Source organism: Bombyx mori, chromosome 22, assembly GCF_030269925.1.
Source record: "Bombyx mori chromosome 22, ASM3026992v2".
Lineage (NCBI taxonomy): Eukaryota > Metazoa > Arthropoda > Insecta > Lepidoptera > Bombycidae > Bombyx > Bombyx mori.
Genome location: NC_085128.1, coordinates 14,958,086 through 14,977,825, shown reverse-complemented (window position 1 = coordinate 14,977,825; position 19,740 = coordinate 14,958,086). Strand labels below are relative to the sequence as shown.

The window sequence follows — 19,740 nt, the reverse complement described above, 5'->3', positions numbered from 1 at the left end:
CGAAGGCGTTCGACAAAGTCTGGCACAACGGTTTGATATACAAACTGTATAACATGGGAGTGCCAGACAGACTCGTGCTCATAATACGAGACTACTTGTCGAACCGTTCGTTCCGATATCGAGTCGAGGGAACGCGTTCCCGGCCCCGTCACGTCACAGCCGGAGTCCCGCAAGGCTCCGTCCTCTCCCCGTTACTATTTAGTTTGTATATCAATGATATACCTCGGTCTCCGGAGACCCATCTGGCGCTCTTCGCCGATGACACCGCCATCTACTACTCGTGTAGGAAGAAGGCGTTGCTTCATCGACGACTTCAGACCGCAGCTACCACCATGGGACAGTGGTTCCGGAAGTGGCGCATCGACATCAACCCCACGAAAAGCACAGCGGTGCTCTTCAAAAGGGGTCGCCCTCCGAACACCACGCTGAGCATCCCCCTCCCGACTAGGCGCGTCAATACCCCCGCCCCCGCCGTTCGCCCGATCACGATGTTCGACCAGCCCATACCTTGGGCCCCAAAGGTCAAATATTTAGGCGTCACCCTCGACAGTAGGATGACATTCCGCCCCCACATCAAGACGGTACGCGACCGTGCCACCTTCATTCTAGGACGTCTCTAGCCGATGATATGTAGGAGAAGTAAAAGTCCCTTAGAAATAAGGTGACACTCTACAAAACTTGCATACGCCCCGTCATGACCTATGCAAGTGTAGTGTTCGCTCACGCGGCCCGCTTACACCTAAAATCATTTCAAATTATTCAATCCCGTTTTTGCAGGATAGCCGTCGGAGCCCCGTGGTTCGTCAGGAATGTCGACCTCCATGACGACCTGGACTTAGAGTCCATCAGTAAGTATCTGCATTCGGCGTCCATGCGCCACTTCGATAAAGCGGCACGACACGAGAACCCTCTCATCGTGGCCGCCGGTAACTACATTCCCGATCCTGCGGACAGAATGGAAAGCAGTCAACGTCGCCCAAAACACGTCATCTCGGATCCTCCCGATCCACTAACGGTGCTTTTAGGTACTTCAAGCACCGGTCACCGTTCTCGTCGAACCCGTCGCTTGCGACAAAGGGCTCGACGAGTAAATTAACTCTCAGACACAGCCCACTGAGTTTCTCGCCGGATCTTCTCAGTGGGTCGCGTTTCCGATCCGGTGGTAGATTCTGCGAAGCACGGCTCTTGCTAGGGTTCGTGTTAGCAACATCGTCAGGTTGAGCCCCGTGAGCTCACCTACTAAAGTTAGGGTTACGCTGACATAGCCTCTCAAGGCTATCAGCTTAGGTAGGAAAAAAAAAAAAAAATAATAATAATAATTTTTAAATAGGCAAAGACAAAACCGTTAATTACCATAACTAAATTTTACAGTTTAATCAATTTTACAGTTTTTATGGTCAATATATTATTTTCGCCGAATATTTTACAGTTTTCTTGGTCACTGACGACTAAGAGTGTTATTCGTCGATAATTGAATATTGTGGTAGCTCCCGTTTATTTTTCCGCTCGAAAAAAAAGAAAGAAAATATAAAATCGTGTAACACAGCATAGTCTATTATGTAAGAGACATACATAATCGGGTTGTAAAATTGCGTTTAGCGCGGTGTCCTTAGTTATAAAACTCTGTTGCTTCTTTGACGTTTATTCGCCAACATAAAAGTGTTTAAAGCGATGCGCTTGTGAGATACATGGTACAGATGTGGCTGAGCCGTCGCTAAAAGATGTTTCACCTTCAACATCTCGAAATACGATAACTTATTGAGGACCACTAGGTTTTTTTTCGAGCTGGGGTCGAACCTTTTACCATGTCCGCGCCTAGGGGGCGCGCGAGTTATGTGGGAGCATGACGATCTGCTGATGTTGGGAGCAGATCTGCTGATGTTGGGGTCCAAGGAGTTTTAGAGCTCTACCGCACTAAACGAATCCCCTGCACTCTTACACCCGACGTCCGATCTCCGTCCGGGGTCAAAACCCGGTCAGAGTAGGGGGGTTCCCGCGGTAAACACTATAAGCAGACTGGCGGCGCCAGCCCGAGAACGCCCGACCCACGGGTCGTCGAGACGATAGTCGACGGCCAACAACGTCGGTCTCCGCGGTACGGCGGCCCTATCAGGCCACCCGGGCGATGCCACTGGTGTTCTGGGATACCCCGCTGGGCCAGAACCAGCCTGCTGGGTCGGAACGCGATACAGCGCCAACCGAGATGAGGACCACTACTAGCCCAATACTAGTTCATGTAAAGTGTTATTAAAACGCTAACAGTCGGCGGTTAATGGCAGGGCACTGAAACTGCGTTACTTCAAGACAAATAATTTTTGTTGTATGGAAACTAGCGACATCTTGTAGCGGATGCCCCTAAACTTATAATGGCATGAAGTCATTAGGTTGTCGCAAGAATATGAAAAAAACAAAATGAGAAGGTAGTTGGGTAGGAAGGTAGTTTAGCGCGAAATTAAACTCTCCCATTCGTAATGCAGCCAATATTTCTGTAAGAATGACATGCGGGAATGGTTAGATTTCTGAATAGTCTTATGGATTTTATGTTTTAATATATAAAATTGCATTCTGTTGCGGCCGAAACCGCGAGCGCGGCTAGCATGAATATGAAAGAGACAGAAACAAAAGCTTACCGTCTTGTTTAACCGTGTTCCCGAGAGGTCCACAGCTGGCCAGCCACACGTAGAGGATCCATCTAAGCATCAGACCGAACCCGCCCCGCTGCAGCTCCGGCTGGTTGTGGAAGTGCCTCGCGGTCGGTCTGTACCTGGCGGTGCTCGGACGCGCCATGACGAACTCGCACTGTACACCACAACGTGAACTTGCATTGAGTTCACCGGTGGAATCCAACTAAACGGTTTACTTCGGCGACACAAAACGCATTGTTCGTTTTAGATGCTTTTGAAAATAAATTCGTTGTGTTGTCAACATTAAGTTAAGTGGTTAAATTGTTACTTAATTAAACTTATTCGTTGTTTTTATAGCTTTAGATGGACATTACATGTAATGCTGGATGATATTTTTGGCTACAGAATGTCAGAGCCTCAATGGCCGTTCCATAAGATAACGAAATGGTACACGTAACATCAGGTAGACTTTGAGTTCGTCCGTCTATCTCTAAGTCAACACAAATAAGGACTTTGTTCTCCGGTCACGGTAGCTATAATTGATTCCTCGTGTTTAAAAAAGTATGTAGTTTAAAAGAAATTTCATTTAAATGCATGCAATAATATAATTCAAAATGCATTAAAGTTTCTTGTCCTTAACACGTCATTACGGATCCTCCCGATTCATTAACGGGGCTTTTAGGTACCACAAGCACCGGTCACCGTCCTCGCCGAGCCCGTCGCTTGCGACAAAGGGCTCGACGAGTGAATTAACCCATAGACACAGCCCACTGAGTTTCTCGCCGGATCTTCTCAGTGGGTCGCGTTTCCGATCCGGTGGTAGATTCTGTGAAGCACTGCTCTTGCTAGGGCCAGTGTTAGCAACTCTCCCGGTTTGAACTCCGCGAGCTCACCTACACGTTAGGGTGAAGCTGAAATAGCCTCTCAAGGCTATCAGCATAGGTAGGGAAAAGAAGAAAAAAATCTTTAAATTCTAAATGCTAAAAATATAGTTTCTCTCGACAACCCAGGTCACATGAAACTATGAACGGATCTATATAAAAGCCAATTATGCGTACCTACATAAGGTAAGTAGAGAAATTCGATTTTAAGCTTTAATGTTGCGATTAACTACTTCTATGGTTAAATTTCGCATTCGTTTTTGAAGTCATTATATTATTTCCGACCTGTCAAATAGGTACTTTACAGTTTTCGTGGTCATGGAAGACTGTCGTCCGTAAAATACTTTTAGTTATGCTTACGACTGACGAAAACCAATAAAAAACTTAAATGTTGAGATATGAAATTATGAAAGGCGATTGCATGCAGCAGAGATGCGAATGTTGCGATGGATGTGTGGAGTAACGAGAATGGATAGATTACGGAATCAATATGTTAGAGGAAGTCTGAAAGTGGCACCTGTGACAGAGAAGCTGAGAAGTGCGCGTTTGGGATGGTATGGACATGTGATGAGACGAGATGAAAATGAGGTTGGTAAGAAAATGTTAACTATGAGCGTGGAAGGATAGAGAGGAAAAGGTAGACCTTAGAAGAAATGGATGGATTGCGTAAAAGACGATATGGGTAAGAGGGGAGTGAGCGAAGAAATGGTATATGATAGAAGAGTATGGAAGGAGAAAACATGTTGCGCCGACCCCAGGTAACTGGGAGGAAGGCAGGATAATGATGATGATATTATAGTCGTAATCCAATATTCATAGATACTGGAATACGAAAATTCTATTGTATTTATGTACAATTTAATTATGTAAGCAATTCTAGCATAAGCTTACCACAATTCGGTGTGTCGAAATGAATTACTCAATTAACGGTTCAAAGGTGGTAAATTATTTTGTGGTTACTCGAGCGTTTTTCCGTGAAGGTCAAACACTGAAGCCTCACCTTTGAGGTGACCTCAATAAATCAGAAGCTAAAACTGATCGTCGCGATAAACCGGCTGTTTAAGTCACTGCGGTGAGTGCCCTTGATTGCTTTTGAGGCGTGAAATATTGGGAAATGGTACGGGGCTTATTTTTTTCTTATATTTATATTTGTACTATTTGCTCGGCCGACTTCGTAGTGCGCTAATCGATAAATAAAAGACCTAAACTTTTGTATAAAATAAACTTAAAACAAACAAAAGGAATCCGTCCGGCGGTGGACGCATCAAAGGAAAAACAAAATTGACATTTTTATTTAATTCCGAGTATTTTCATATTTATCTACCTTTTAAACCTTCTCTGGACTTCCACAAATAATTCAAGACCAAAATTAGCCAAATCAGTCCAGTCGTTCTCGAGTTTTAGCGAGACTAACGAACAGCAATTCATTTTTATATATATAGGTAGAAGAAGAAGATAGAAGATGTTATATTTGTATTTTTATCTCTGAATGTAGAATTTTGTATTAAGACCTGTTCTCTTTTCAGACTTCGTTACAAAAAGAACATAAGATAGAGCTCTGAAAATACCGTGGAAGAAGTTCATTCAAGTGTTAGATGGCCTATTATACTTCGGTAGCGAATGGTACAAGACAAGAAACAGATGAAGGAATCTGAATAAACATTTTCACAAAGCATCTCAGGAATGAAATGTAATACAATACAGAGCCCTTTCGTGTACCCAAAGATTCTCAACGAGTTTCTAGTAATAACTTAAAACTGAATGAGAAAACAAATTTAACAACGCACATAATGTAAAAATTATATTAGTGGTTTTTTGTTTACTATCTCATAAAAATCTAGTCTGAACAACGAATCAGAATTGAAATCTTCACAGAAATAAGGGAGTTATTTATGATTCAGCTACATAGTGAACGAACTATATAGGTACCTGCATATTTTGATTAACGATGTCACTTGTTCACATCTACGAAAGTTCGCTTTGGGGAAATAAGACAGAGCAACTTCTATCAATTCCGACCAAGATCTTAAACAGCTACACGTATTTCGGATATTGATTAATTTAAAATTAATTATTCCTAGAACACGTGTATCAAATTACATTATATTCTTCATTAAGAACTAAATTCAATCTTCATGTCCATAGAGCAATATGAAATGTAACGACAGAGAGATAAATCAGTACGGTATAATATATAAAGATAGATAAAGATAGATGAGATAAATCAGTAAGTATGTAGTGGTAGCTATCATACAATGGAAGAAATCCGCCGAAAATCTGAATCGCGCTAATGACATTCTCAAGATAAATAAATGTATCTATATACATATTACGAACATCAACATTCGGACCGTTGGTCACTGACAAAAAACACCCGCTCGGTGATGGATCCTACCTTTGTATAAGATAAGTCTATCTATTGTATTGAGATTGATTGATCTTGAAGTCGTCATTACTTAAAGATAAGCCAAATGCATTCGTATCTAGCGATGCAACGGTGTTCGAATACCGCAGGCAGGTACTAAATTTTTCTAATGTAATACGTACATACTTAACAAATACAATTGACTTCACATCGTATAATAAAAATCAAACCGGTAAAATTATAATTCGCGTAATTACTGGTAGTGGGACGTGTTGTGAATCCGCACGGGTAGGTACCACCACTCCGCCTATTTCTTCCGTGAAGCAGTAATGCCTTTCGGCTTGAAGAACTCAGATTTCAAAGTGGCATTTATGTTGTTAATGTCTATTGGCTTCGGCAACCACTTAACACCAGGAGGGCTGAAATCTCATCCACCCATATAAAAAAAGTAATTAGCTGCTCGTATAATGGATAAATGATGAATATTGAATAATGTTCTGAATAATGTGTATGTATAGCACTCATACCTACAAAATATTATTAAGTTTAGTATCTATATATTAATACGTGAAGCAAAAACTTTGTATCCCTTTTTACGAAAATTGCGCGAACGGAGGTTTATGAAATTTTACACACTTATAGATAATATAGAGAAGAAGTGCATAATACTAATATTTTTTTAAAATAATGCTTAAAAGATACATTAAATCAATAAAGAAAACATTACACACACTACATGCCATATATTTGACGCACACACTCATGCATACCTACTATTTATTGTCAAACTTTTGTTCTTGACGTCTGTTGTCAAGCTGAGAATAGATTCAATATTGTTTGTCTTTATTATTATTTTTCATTGTGTAGTCTTGGCGAAATTTGTGATTATAGATGTATAAAATACAATCATAATAGTGTACAAACTTGCAATTCCAATTAATTATAGTCGAATTTCGACTACTGCGGGACCTCTAGTTAAAATTAATGTGACATTTCAAGACAGCGAGTGCACAATAACTCATTACAACAAAACCGACATAAAACATTCTAAGATCTCTAACACTTTGCGTTCAATCAAGCATAGGCTTTACTGCGTCGTAATAAAGTTCAGGTGGGATCACAATAAAAGGAATTTTCAGGGATTATTCCCGGTGTCACGCGATCACCTTAATGGTGGAACAAAAATAACATTATTAGACATGGAAGTTAGCCGAAATTATGACCACGAAGTGTTCAATCATATTACTATCACGTCGATTTTTGTCCGCAAGGTTTCTAGTTCGCGTGTTGCGGAACGAAAATAAAATTAGTCATTATCGAAAATAAACTAGACTAGAGGTCCCGCAGTAGTCGAAATTCGACTATAATTAATTGGAATTGTAAATTTGTACACTATTATGATTGTATTTTATACTTCTATAATCACAAATTTCGCCAAGACTACACTATAAAAAATATTAACAAATACGAACAATATTTAATCTATTCTCAATTTGACAACGACGTCAAGAACAAAAGTTTGACAATAAATACCTATAGTATGCATGCGTGTGTGCGTCAAATACAAGGTATGTAGTGTGTGTAATGTTTTCTTTATTGATTTAATGTATCTTTTATGCATTATCTTTAAAAAATATTAGCATTGTGCAATTCTTCTCTATATTCTCTATAAGTGTAAGAAATTTCATACTTCTCCGTCCGCGCAATTTTCGTAAAAAGGGATACAAAGTTTTTGCTTCACGTATTAATATATATAGATTGCTCTAGTTTTTTTTAATTCACATATTTTGTAAATAAAGCATTATTTATTACTGGTGGTAGGACCTCTTGTGAGTCCGCGCGGGTAGGTACCATCACCCTGCCTATTTCTGCCGTAAACCAGTAATGTGTTTCGGTTTGAAGGGCAGGGCAGCCGTTGTAACTATACTGAGATCTCAGAACTTATATCTCAAGGTGGGTGGCGCATTTACGTTGTAGATGTCCATGGGCTTCAGTAAACACCAGGTGGGCTGTGAGCTCGTCCAACAATCTAAGCAATAAAAATTTTTTTTATTGACGTGACTTTTCGTCGTCAATTAATCGGTATTATTGTTATTAGACCTTTTTAAAGTAAGGACTCTAACATGTTTTCTTGAATTTAGTTCTAAATTGGCTTGATTTGACCAAAAACAAGTTTGTTCGTAAGATATGAAATTGCCAAAGCTCGAAATAAATATAATATAGCAATTCCATGGAAGAATTATTGGAATCTTAATAGATTGAGTTGTAAAAATGTTATTAGCGCTGTCTGGAAGAAGTGACAAGCATAAAAAAATAGCCAAATTAAAATTGAAAAAAAAGGATGTATTTCTTTTTGAAGACCCATTCTCCCTTTATGAAAACAAAGGTCACACAGTCTTCTTTAAACATTTCAAAACAAACGCACATGACAAAAATAATTATATTATACATACATATATATTATATATAGCGCCACAATAAATCATACTCCGGTTATGAATTAGCTCCTTTGATGTAGTTAGCGGCATGCGAACTCCATTATTTTTGTCGTAAAATCGTGAATTATGGAGGGCATCGTGGTTATCGATTTATAGCTCGGGAAACGCGTTTACGAGGTGAAATAGGCCCCGATATAGATAGATCCGTGAAATGGGAAAACAATGATGAAGTATCCATGTTAATTTTTGTTGTTTGTATGTGAAACTATCCTGGTTATTTCTGCTACTCGACAAATGCGGTTTGGTTCGCTGGTGGTAGGACCTCTTGTGAGTCCGCACGGGTACCACCACCCTGCCTATTTATGCCGTGAAGCAGTAATGCGTTTCGGTTTGAACGGGTGGGGCAGCCGTTGTAACTATACTGAGACATTAGAACTTATATCTCAAGATCTCCAGGTGGGTGGCGGCATCTACGTTGTGTCTATGGACTCCGGTAACCACCTAATACCAGGTGGGCTGTGAGCTCGTCCACCCGTCTATGCAATAAATAAAAAAATGTTCGATAGCGAGTATACCTTAGAATTGAAAGTTCGACTTAATAGCTCTAGATAGAATGGAGAAATTCGCATTGTTATGTCTATAAGCTCCGGTAGTTATTTAATAACCAAAAAAGCCGTGAGCTTGTTTACTAGTTGTAAAAAGCTAGCCTTACTTAGTACTAATCAATTCATAATGAATGTATGATTTGTGAAAACAAATAGAGCGACATCTATCGCGAGTTATTGGTACTATGTCAGAACTCTGTGAACTATATCTCTGTCAATAACAACTACATATACAAAATTAAAACTCAAGCGGTTTTTTTTACGTACGAATAAAACAAAAGTTGTGTACACAAATACAGCTTTTATTTTTTTATTTTATGCACGGAAATATGAATGTGACATTTGTCGTTTATTTTTAGTTTTGTGTGTTTGTTTGAGTGAGTTTTGTGTAAGTTGAATTTAATTATTTTTAATTTAAATTTTAAAGTATGTAATTTAAGCATTATAGAGCCAAGATTACGTCTAGATTTCGCTACAAAAAAAAAAAAAACAAGTATACGTAAAAGATTACGTAATGAGTACTATACATAAAAGATTTAAAAAACAAATGCTAAGCTCTTGTAAAGTGAACTTTATTAAAAACTATTTTGCCACTTTAATAGATATGTGAAATGGCTACATGCTAATAGACAATAGATAAAAAAAAACTGAACAGCCACAAAACTACCAACAACAACAAAAAACGTCTTCAGAATCTACAATGCTGCCAACATAAAGAAACCTCGGATACACGTACTCAAACTCACACGCGCATTTACAGCTTAATTGGTTTCAAAGCTTCGGCCGGCTCAATAAAAGGCGGAATCCTGCCGGCAAAAAACTATATTGTGCCGGAGAAATGCGCAGGTACCTTGGTACCTTGGCCGAATTTTGGGCATCGCACAAAAGGCTCGGGCACACATTTCATGCCATTTCATGCTTCCCCGTGCCCATTCAGGTCTTGTCAAAACGAGACGATCTGTGATTATATTTTGATTTAAGTTTAGGGTTCTGTATAACTTTAAAAAAATATCGAGAGGTGAAAAGCTTAAGCGATATTTTTGCAACTTTATTTATTTAAAGTGTAAAATTTGGAAAAAATTACATTTTATTTAAAAAATACTTCGTCAGCTATTTGAATGGAGTAAACTTAATTAATGTTGAATTAAAAACATCGAACTGTCGATGCTAATCTATATAATATATAAAAATGAATTTCTGTTCGTTAGTCTCGCTAAAACTCGAGAACGGCTGGACCGATTTGGCTAATTTTGGTCTTGAATTATTCGTGGAAGTCCAGGGAAGGTTTAAAAGGTGAGAAAATATAAAAAAGCTCGGAATTATATAAGAACAAACAATTTTGTTTTTCCTTTGATGTGTCCCCTTGATGTGTCTGTATCGATTGAGGCACTACGAAGTCTGCCGGGTCAGCTAGTACTAAATAAAACGCACCTTTAATTACAAAGCTAAATGTCGTTTAAGCCAAATATCCCTTCACACCTCGATATCACTTTACTATTGATAGTTTTTAAGTTATTATCACGCTACACTTTTCCTGTCCATCAGACGATTGCCTTGAACGGATCTTTTAAGAAGATTCCCCTATGTCATTTTTACTCCCCAAGGATCCGCTCCCGGGTTAGAGTTCAGAGTTATTTATGCATTCACCACTATTGTTCAAAGAGTTTGTGATATGTAGTTTTTTGTACGGTGATTACCGCATTTTTTTTAAAATTGTCTTTTGCTGTAATCGTCAGATGAACATGATCAAGGGTTAGTCTTTTTTTTTTATTGCACTTATAGGCAGACGAGCATACTGCCCACCTGATGGTGAGTGGTTACCGTCGCCCATGGACTTCAGCAATGCCAGGGGCAGAGCCAAGCCGCTGCCTACCGCAAACCCTAGATAGCGACAAAAGGCAATGACTGCACTGATGTTAAAGAAAAGTAAGTTTGTTTTCGAAATTTTCGTGTTAATAATCGTGGTAAAAAAAAAAAAAAATCTACTAGTAGAGCGCTTGGTTCACAGTACGGTAGGTACTCCTCCCTATTTCTGCCGCGATCCACTCAAGCGCCCTGGTTTGGATGGCGTGGAACACCCGCTATAGTTGAGACTACGTACTCATGTGTCCATCAAAGAAAAAATCATAGGTACTTTAATTTTAATAACACAAATTAGAAATCAGTTTTTCATTTGTTCGTTAGTTGACTCCTTGTCGAATTTCAATGTCAAAAAGTTATCATAAAATTATGCTTATGACTGTGATAATAATTTCTAATGCTAACAAAGTAAATCTGAAATAATGTTTTTTATCATCAGATGTATAAACATTACGTCGATTTTCGAAAATCAAGTATTAGAATGTTAATTTTATATCGTTTTTGTATCAACATTGTTAACGTAAGCCGAAGTAATGTACAAGAGATATACAGAGGTCACGAACTGAAGTGAGAAACGGACTATAAAAATTCGAAACCAATTTTACCGATAAATTCAACTAAACGATCTATCTCGCACTGTTCTTATGCCATTTAATTTGAAACACAATCACTAAACGTGATGTAAATGCATTTTATACGGAACCACATCTGTAAAACGTGTACAACATCAGACGGCTGACTGTCACACCGTGTGCGCTTCTAATTTTAAAAATATATATTTTAATAGCTCTACCCGCGGCTTCGCCCACGTCCATATTAATTTCAATGCTAGTTATGCTTAGTTTCAATTTTGATAATAGCAGGCTATTACAAAACACTTAAAACCCGATTTCAAACTGCATTGGAAATAAAGCCTGTATACCATTTAACCTTGAAAAGTTCCATTTTTTTTATTGCTAGATGGGCGGACGACCTCACAGACACCTGGTGTTAAGTGGTTACTGGAACCCACAGACATCTACGACGTAAATGCGCCACCCACCTTGAGATATAAGTTCTAAGGTCTCAAGTATAGTTACAACGGCTGCCCCACCCTTCAAACCGAAACGCATTACTGCTTCACGGCAGAAATAGGCAGGGCGGTGGTACCTACCCGCGCGGACTTACAAGAGGTCCTACCACCAGTAGAAAACTACTGTTTACTAAACTTACTGTATCATTCGGATAAGCAGATGCTGGTAGATTCATTAATCATCGACCATACTATTCTTGGAAATAGCTGCGTAGAACGAATTCACGGCGTAGGTATTTTCAGTTTCATTAGGATCCTGGTGAAACTATCTCAGCTGGGAGATTTGAAATTTGCTGACAGCTGCCCGAGCTATTATTCCGAAGAAGAACTAACAGCTCAAGGGCAACTGCTTCGCGAATGCATCTATTAGCAGATCGGAATCGCGACTCTCCGAGAAGATTCGGTAAGAAACTCACATTATATGTATGGGTTAGGTTTCACGTCGAAATCTTTGACGAATCCGAAAAGTACAGTTACCAGAATCCTTATGCCTGCTATTGTTAAAACTATGGGCGTCTAATAATTGTGTGTAATTTTTATAAGTAAATTTGGATTTCTTTTTTTTGACCCGACGTTACATATTTCCATACAAAAATGATACCTTCCTTAAAGGATTTGGTCACATCGTTCGATACGAGTAGACCGTGTATCTTGAAGCCTTAATAACCATTCGCGTTAATAACTTTACAAAGTAAAAAGTATACATTTCACAACGAAACTTATAAATGTTATTCAAATTCGAACTAAAATTCTTTTACGGTGTGATGGTAGAACAGAAATAGAACTGGTCATTATTAATTCAACGCATTGGTTGCACCTTTGCTTTTAAGTAATAATATTAGTTTTTAGGAAAATTTATTGGGTTCAGAGGCAGGTGATGTCTGTTTGATGCCATAATATACGTTAGTTTTTATACGTTTATTTATGTTTTAAGTGCTATATTACTTTTATGGTAATAGATAGATTATCTAAACAGATGAAAATTAAATGCTCTTTGCCTAGCAACTGAATGGTTTTGATTTTGTTTTTCTTTATATCTTAGTTCCGGACAAGATCTATGTATTTTTTATTACTTGTATAAACGATCGGTATAAGTCGCATAACTTCGAAGTTCAACAAAATGAAATATTGAAAAATACCTTCTATGAAATAAACAGTCAATATTTTTCCGTGGAATTTACACGGACACATTTGTTGCTGTGTATATGCATGGGGTCATGTGACATGACAGCTGTCAGGCTAATAGCTAGTGGAAGCGAATGTCGGTGTCAGTCAAGGCATTGGAGCGAAAGTTTGTGGGGTGGAAGCATGATAAAGAAACGCAAGGCATAATGCGACAGTTTGATGAAATCACGCTATCATCCAGATATAGTAGCTTGAACGAAATTCGAATGAAAACAAATTGTGTGTGTTATTTATTAATAAAACCATGTTTGTTAATAATAGTGAGTGTGTTCAAAACAATACAAATATACAATAAAGATGATATTACTTATTTATTTCAAACTGTTCATGTACCTATAAAATAACAAAAGATTTGGTTGAAAGCATTTTAATAATTTACTCATTATAGTTTTTGTATTTGAAAGGTTTTGATATACATACATACGTGCTCAACATAAAGTGATATTTCTCTGAACAGAATATACAGAGCAATTTCTCCACTATAATAAGAATACAGAAACTCTATTACAATTGTCAAATCTATTGTTGGGATCACCGCGATACGTTTCAATATATTTAGTTTTGTTTGTTTGTATTTACCTATTTGTTCAGTTGGGATCTCTTCTAAATGGCCACTGTCCCCTTTTATTACCCTTAGTAAGTAACCGATATTTATTACGTCTTTTTTTATGTTTTTCTCATGGGGTAATGTTAGTATAAATTTCATGTTACCGATATATTTTTATAATTATCGTGGGATCGTGGCGTGGGGCCCGAACGGAGATGATTGGCCGATAAAATGGATATATCCCAATAAATCTTTACGGTTACGGCTTTTACATTCGAGTTTTTCTATTTTCGTTTTGATTTATTGTTTTATCGTGAAATAGCGAGTTATCTAAAACAATAGATTTATATTTCATACTGATTTATTGTTTTCAAATAAATTCATGATAAAGTTAATCATAAGTTTCGATTGGATCAAAAGGTTGTCAGTTTTTCATCGTTCGTCGATTTATTATCGAAACCGCAAGCCAAACATTACGAGCATTTGTGTTACAAATGCCAATGGTTCGTCAATTTTGCTTTTTGCTGGCTTGTTTCTCGGGGCACATGCCACGTGCCCTATTTCTTCTATAACAGCCTGTATTACCAGCGGGTAAGAGCTAAGGCATGTTAACTATAAACAGTCCCAGTCGACTTGTCAATCACGAACGAAGTGTCAACCAGCCGTGGACCCACTTTTTCGCATGAGCGAATACCTGTTAGGGCTAAATAGGGTTTGTTAGTCAGAAAATTGAATTACACTGGAAGCTGGCCGGGGTTGCGTGGATGTGTGCGGTTCAGGATTCTATTATGTAACTTTGTTATTTTCGAGATGTCAATCCTTTTTTGTCTCGCGAGACTGATTGAATGATCGGATAACTTTGGTGGCTTGTTTTATTCTGGGGCCATTAATATTGAAAATTTACAATGAATCAACTAATCGGACATCATCCTGTTATCAAAGTTCAAAATTAAATTTAATTTACAGTAAGAACTAAGATAATGTTTTAGTAAATTTTCTTAAAGCCAGCAATACCTTCTATATTGAATGTAACGTCTCTGATATCTATCACATATCACGCTCCCGTCGTCTGCTGTGAAGCAGTGATGCATTCCAATTTGAAGAGTGGGATAGAAATTACACTATATATTTGAGATTTATACCTCATTTCCCAAGGTTGGTGTTGGCATTAACGTTGTTAGAATAACGCTGTATAATATCTAAGAGCTCTAATAAACACTTAATATCGTGTGGACCGTGAGCTCCTGGAAGAGTCGTAATTACATCGCGACTGTCCTATCTACAAATTGATACGCACGACCTTCTCGCGGCAGAAATAGGCTAGATTTTTCTAATACGCCGGCCTCACAATACTACCAGTAAAATGAATTGTAATTAATACATCTGATGATATCTTTCGATGCAGCAATAAAATTCGGCTTTCTCCGGCCCCGTCGATAACTCATCTCGATAAAAGATAATCTACATTTCACAAGAGCCAAATGAAATGTACCAATGGAACTGGATTTATCGCTTGTACCTACATAATGTTGAACCGGTCCAAACGCTGATAATTTCCGGAGCCAAGGAATAACACTGTAAAGTTTTCTTGTTCTTATTCTTGTTTGGTTCACATGGAACGGTTTTTGTTCTCTTTGGCGTCTGAGCCGGCAGACGTATTGCCTTTTTCTTTTAATAGATTCTTTTTATTAGTACATGTTCATTGTCGAGCTGCTTGAGCCGTGTAATGAAAATGACGAAATCGAAATTAGGAGTCCGACGTTCTGGTCCGTAAAATCAGACGAGGTTTATAAAATTGTTTTTTTTTTGTATTGGCCTTTGATGAAAAATGAGTCGCCTATTATCAAAGGTGGCAATCTGTGCATTTGGACAAAAAAATGTTATTGATATGTCAATACAGATTGATTTGAATATAATCGTCTCCTTCAAAGAATACGGTTCAAAACTTGCATTAAATAAAGGTTAATACTTAACCTGTTATTTATCTAAGATGTCGTTCAGAAGAGTTTTGTGACTGCCAATGGAATACAAAGTCAATAATTCGTTTTTCTGATTTACCAATAATTGTCCAAAAGTCACATTGCCGGCTTTGATAATAGTCGACTCAAATGTCTTTTAGTAATTACATATTTCATTGTACTGCTAACGATACGCATCGGCGTGTATTTTAAAAATAATCATTCAAAGAGCATCCTTACTGGTCTCGAATTCTTGAAAGACAATCAGAATGATTAAGAAGAAATTATTAAGAAAAAAAGAAAATAAATTCGAATAGCTATAGGGAAATGTATTCGAAATAATGAGATCGCGAATTAGTCAATCGGCAACAAAGCAGTCTAGGCGTCAATTCGATTTAAGTCTAGGTCTGAGCCAGACAGATTAATAACTGGGAAAGCAGGAAATTAGAGCAAACAGACTTCGCACAAAGGAACGAGGGCTCGCTCAATTCTGAAGTGGAAAAGACGGGTTTATCGAAAACGGCATATCGTGATGGACTTGAAATAATTGCGATTGTACTATGTACTATCAAACTATGAAATTTGTATCGCCTTTATAGACATTGGATACAATAATAATATCGATTTAATTGTTTCAATAAACATAAATTCTAAAATTTCGGTTAGTGCGGTTTTTTTTTAATGATTGCAGCTTCTAAATTAAATAAATACGAAACAGAGACAGTTCGTGCGAAATTTGCAATACAAATCGCACTGCAGTCTCCGTGCCGAGCTTTTTGTGTGCCGTGTTAAAAGAAACCAGCTTATTAGCATATTCCGTAGCTTTCTCACCCCTTTTCGCTGTTCAGAAAACAGAGCTACGAATGAAAGAAAAAAAAGAAGAAGAAAATAATAGAACACTGAACGACACAAACCTAATGTTGACAACACATTACCGAGATAAAAAGCACGGTTACAACCGATTTATCAGGCTACAAAATGTTGTTTCATATCATTATTCACGTCAGAACATTGAACGCAAAGCACCATTCTCATTACTACACTGCGTTGTTAAATCACATATTCGTAACATGGGGCACGGGTCGCGTACACTTTTGCACTGTAAAAGGTTATGTCCTAGGAGTTATTGTGGGGTTTTGTGTTTTATTTTGTTTTATGTTGTGTGGGAACGCGCGTCGAACGATGTCGCTGCGTTCAAAGCGCGTACTTAACTAAACTGATGTGCCTAAACCCGGGATGGACACCCCGGCCGGCGAAGCCACGTTCCGTTTCACGGTAAATACGTTTTTGTTTGATGTTGTGTTTTTACGAGAACGTGTTTCTAGATTGTTAACAAGCCTTAGTATTGTAATTCTAAGTCAGATGTAATGCCTCAAAAGACGTGTTAAACGTATTAGCTTCATCGATATTTTAAAAAATGAATGCTCTAAAACTGTTTGAAGGAACAGCAACATGTTATTTGTAATAATTAATTAGTATCTTGTGTTATTTTAAATAATTTATGGGAATGTTTTTAATAAAACGTATTTCGAGTTGTTTTGATTTTTGGGAACATCTGCGTGAAACGATCGACAAAAACAAGTGCGATGGTAGCGCCATCTTTGCCACCCCGTCGTATTCAAAAGGCGGGCAACAGACTGCAGAGCGGTGTGTGCTCGTCCCGCGTCTACCCTTCGCATTGCCGCGTTACGTCAACCATTTTACTATGATCCTTTATAATTTCGGATCCACTTGACGGCTCCTACAAAACGAGCGGTCCGTCTGAACTGGTGAATTACGTTCGCGATTTTAGGGTCTACAAATTAGGAAAGGGGAGGAAAAAAAATAGCGTTCGGCTTTATTGACATTTTGCAGGGCTATAATTAAGGATTACGCCGCCGGGTCCGGGAAGTTATCGGCGCACCGTTAAATTTTAAAGGTTCGATTTTCGTTTCAATTAGTGCGTACTATTGGCCATCAAATGATCTGGGAACGGGCCTGTAATTTTTATTGAACTCCGGAGTCTTGATTTCGTATAATGGCTTTAATGATCTGTTAAGACGCTCGGTTTTTATGATTTATTTTAATCTTTCTAAAAAAAAAAAGATATTTTTAGGGTTCTTTTGAAAATCAATTTTTGGGAATCAACGTTTTTGAATATTGTATGAGCTTTAGTCATCTCATTACTAAGGTTAGGTTTTGATTTTGAATTCTTAAGGAATAAGATCATAGACTTGTTTCGACAAATGATAATCGATTTAATCTAAGCGAAACGAATAAAAACAATATCAATTAAAAAACATTCTTATTTTGTCTATTTGTGTACACACAAATCATAAGCTACAAAAAAACTACTTTAAATATAGCAAACCAGGCCAAAACTCTTTATTTCTTTTTGTTTTGTCCTTTCAAAAATTATTGAATCGTCATCGGGTCTTAATGCGTGTTCATATTTTGAAGTTAATAGGACGCCTTGAGCCCGCTACCCTCAGACACAGCCCACTAAGTTTCTCGCCGATCTTCTCAGTGGGTCGCGTTTCCGATCCGGTGGTAGATTCTGCGAAGCACGGCTCTTGCTAGGGTTCGTGTTAGCAACGTCGTCAGGTTTGAGCCCCGTGAGCCCACCTACTAGTTAAGGTTACGCTGAAATAGCCTCTCAAAGCTCTCAGCTTAGGTAGGAAAAAAAAAGAACCCGCCGAAAATAACGTTCAAAGATTCTGTTAATTATTAAACAAACGTACCGACCTAATAAAAGCGTAATAAGAATTGAATACAAAGACGCTGTATATATATTATATATTTTTTATATATATTTTACAGTAGATCCCCTTATATGATTATTAGTAGAATATTTAAAAGTGATTCATGTTATAAAAGTGAGTCACACAATAAATATCCGCTTCAGGCGATGCGCGCGACGGGGCCATGCAAAGCCGCCGTCGCCCGAATCATGTCATGTCGGAACCCCCGGATTCACTCTCGGTGCTTTTAGGACCCTCAAGCACCGGTCACCGTCCTCGTAGAGTTCTTCGTCGCAATCGACGAGCGAACTAGCTCATAGACACAACCCATTGAGTTTCTCGCCGGATCTTCTCAGCGGGTCACGATTCCGATCCGGTTTTTTGTTCCTACCTATGCTGGCGCTCTTGAGAGACCATTTCAGCGTAACCGGGCGAGTAGATGGGCTTACGAGGCTCAAACCTGCCATTGTTGCTGACACGAACGAAGATCACGATTGACGAACCCTAGCAATACCCGTGCTTTGCAGAATCTACCACCGGATCGGAAACGCGACCCACTGAGAAGATCCGGCGAGAAACTCAGTGGGCTGTGTCTGTGGGCTAATTTACTCGCCGAGCCCTTCGTCGCACGCAACGGGTTCGACGAGAACGATACCCAGTGCTTAAGGTACCTAAAAGCACCGTTAATGGATTGGGAGGATCTGAAATGATGTGACGATCCGGTGATAGATTCTGCGAAGCACTGCTCTTGTTAAGGCTAGTGCTAGTAAATTCTCTCAGGTTGAGCCCGTGAGCGTATCTACCTGTCCGCGCGTAGCTGGAATAGCCCCTAAAAAAACACAAATTTCAACCATACAAGGACTATGATTTCTGCACAATCCAGACTGGTCTATAAATAGTAGGGGTTCAATGTTGATATGTGTTCTAGTTGTACATTACAATATACATTCAAAGGTTACCTATCAGAACGTTACGTATTTGAGATAAGATTTATTTTCGATTGTATTTAGGTGTAGATAAAATTGGATCGCAATAAGGAAGACGCCGTGTTCAATCATGTAATGATGCCGTGATACTGGGGCGGGTTTATTTCTGCCGCAAAACTGACGAGGCTCCGTTAAGGTGCAACAGCCTTATTCGTCTAAATAAAATTCGACCTTATATCCTAAAGTTTGCGGTACCGTTTCCTATGCAGTGTCTATTGGCTTTATTGAAGTTCTGAGGTCATTATGTGCCGTGAATTAGAAACGTAGTAATATCTAAGGCTATTGAACATAACAACTGATTTAAAAAAAGGGGCGACTGAACTGTTCAAAATCAGTTAAAACATCAAAACTGTATGCTGAGGCCATCTACCATTAAAATTCTTTGGACTAATATTACTACTTAGCTTATACTTTCACTGCTCGTACAAAAGCACTATGATGAATGCGGTAATAGTTACTATAATATTCGAGAGATGGCGTTAAAATAAAATAAACCAAA

At 38.4% G+C, this 19,740-nt stretch overlaps 1 protein-coding gene across 8 annotated transcripts in view; it reads right to left on the bottom strand.

The window, feature by feature from the left end:
• LOC101746799 (uncharacterized) overlaps window positions 1–16,748 on the bottom strand; it is a 130,974-nt gene extending 114,226 nt beyond the window's left edge. For 2 of the 8 annotated variants that reach the window (XM_004924695.5, XM_004924700.5), the window contains exons 1-2: window positions 16,450–16,748; window positions 2,631–2,895 (exon numbers count right to left, since the gene is read on the bottom strand). In XM_004924695.5, the coding sequence (XP_004924752.1) occupies window positions 2,631–2,787 (157 nt within the window). In that variant the 5' untranslated portion in view covers window positions 2,788–2,895; window positions 16,450–16,748. The other 6 variants (XM_062675035.1, XM_012689153.4, XM_021347015.3 and 3 more) reach the window with 6 other exon arrangements.
• Window positions 16,749–19,740: the final 2,992 nt, after the last annotated feature.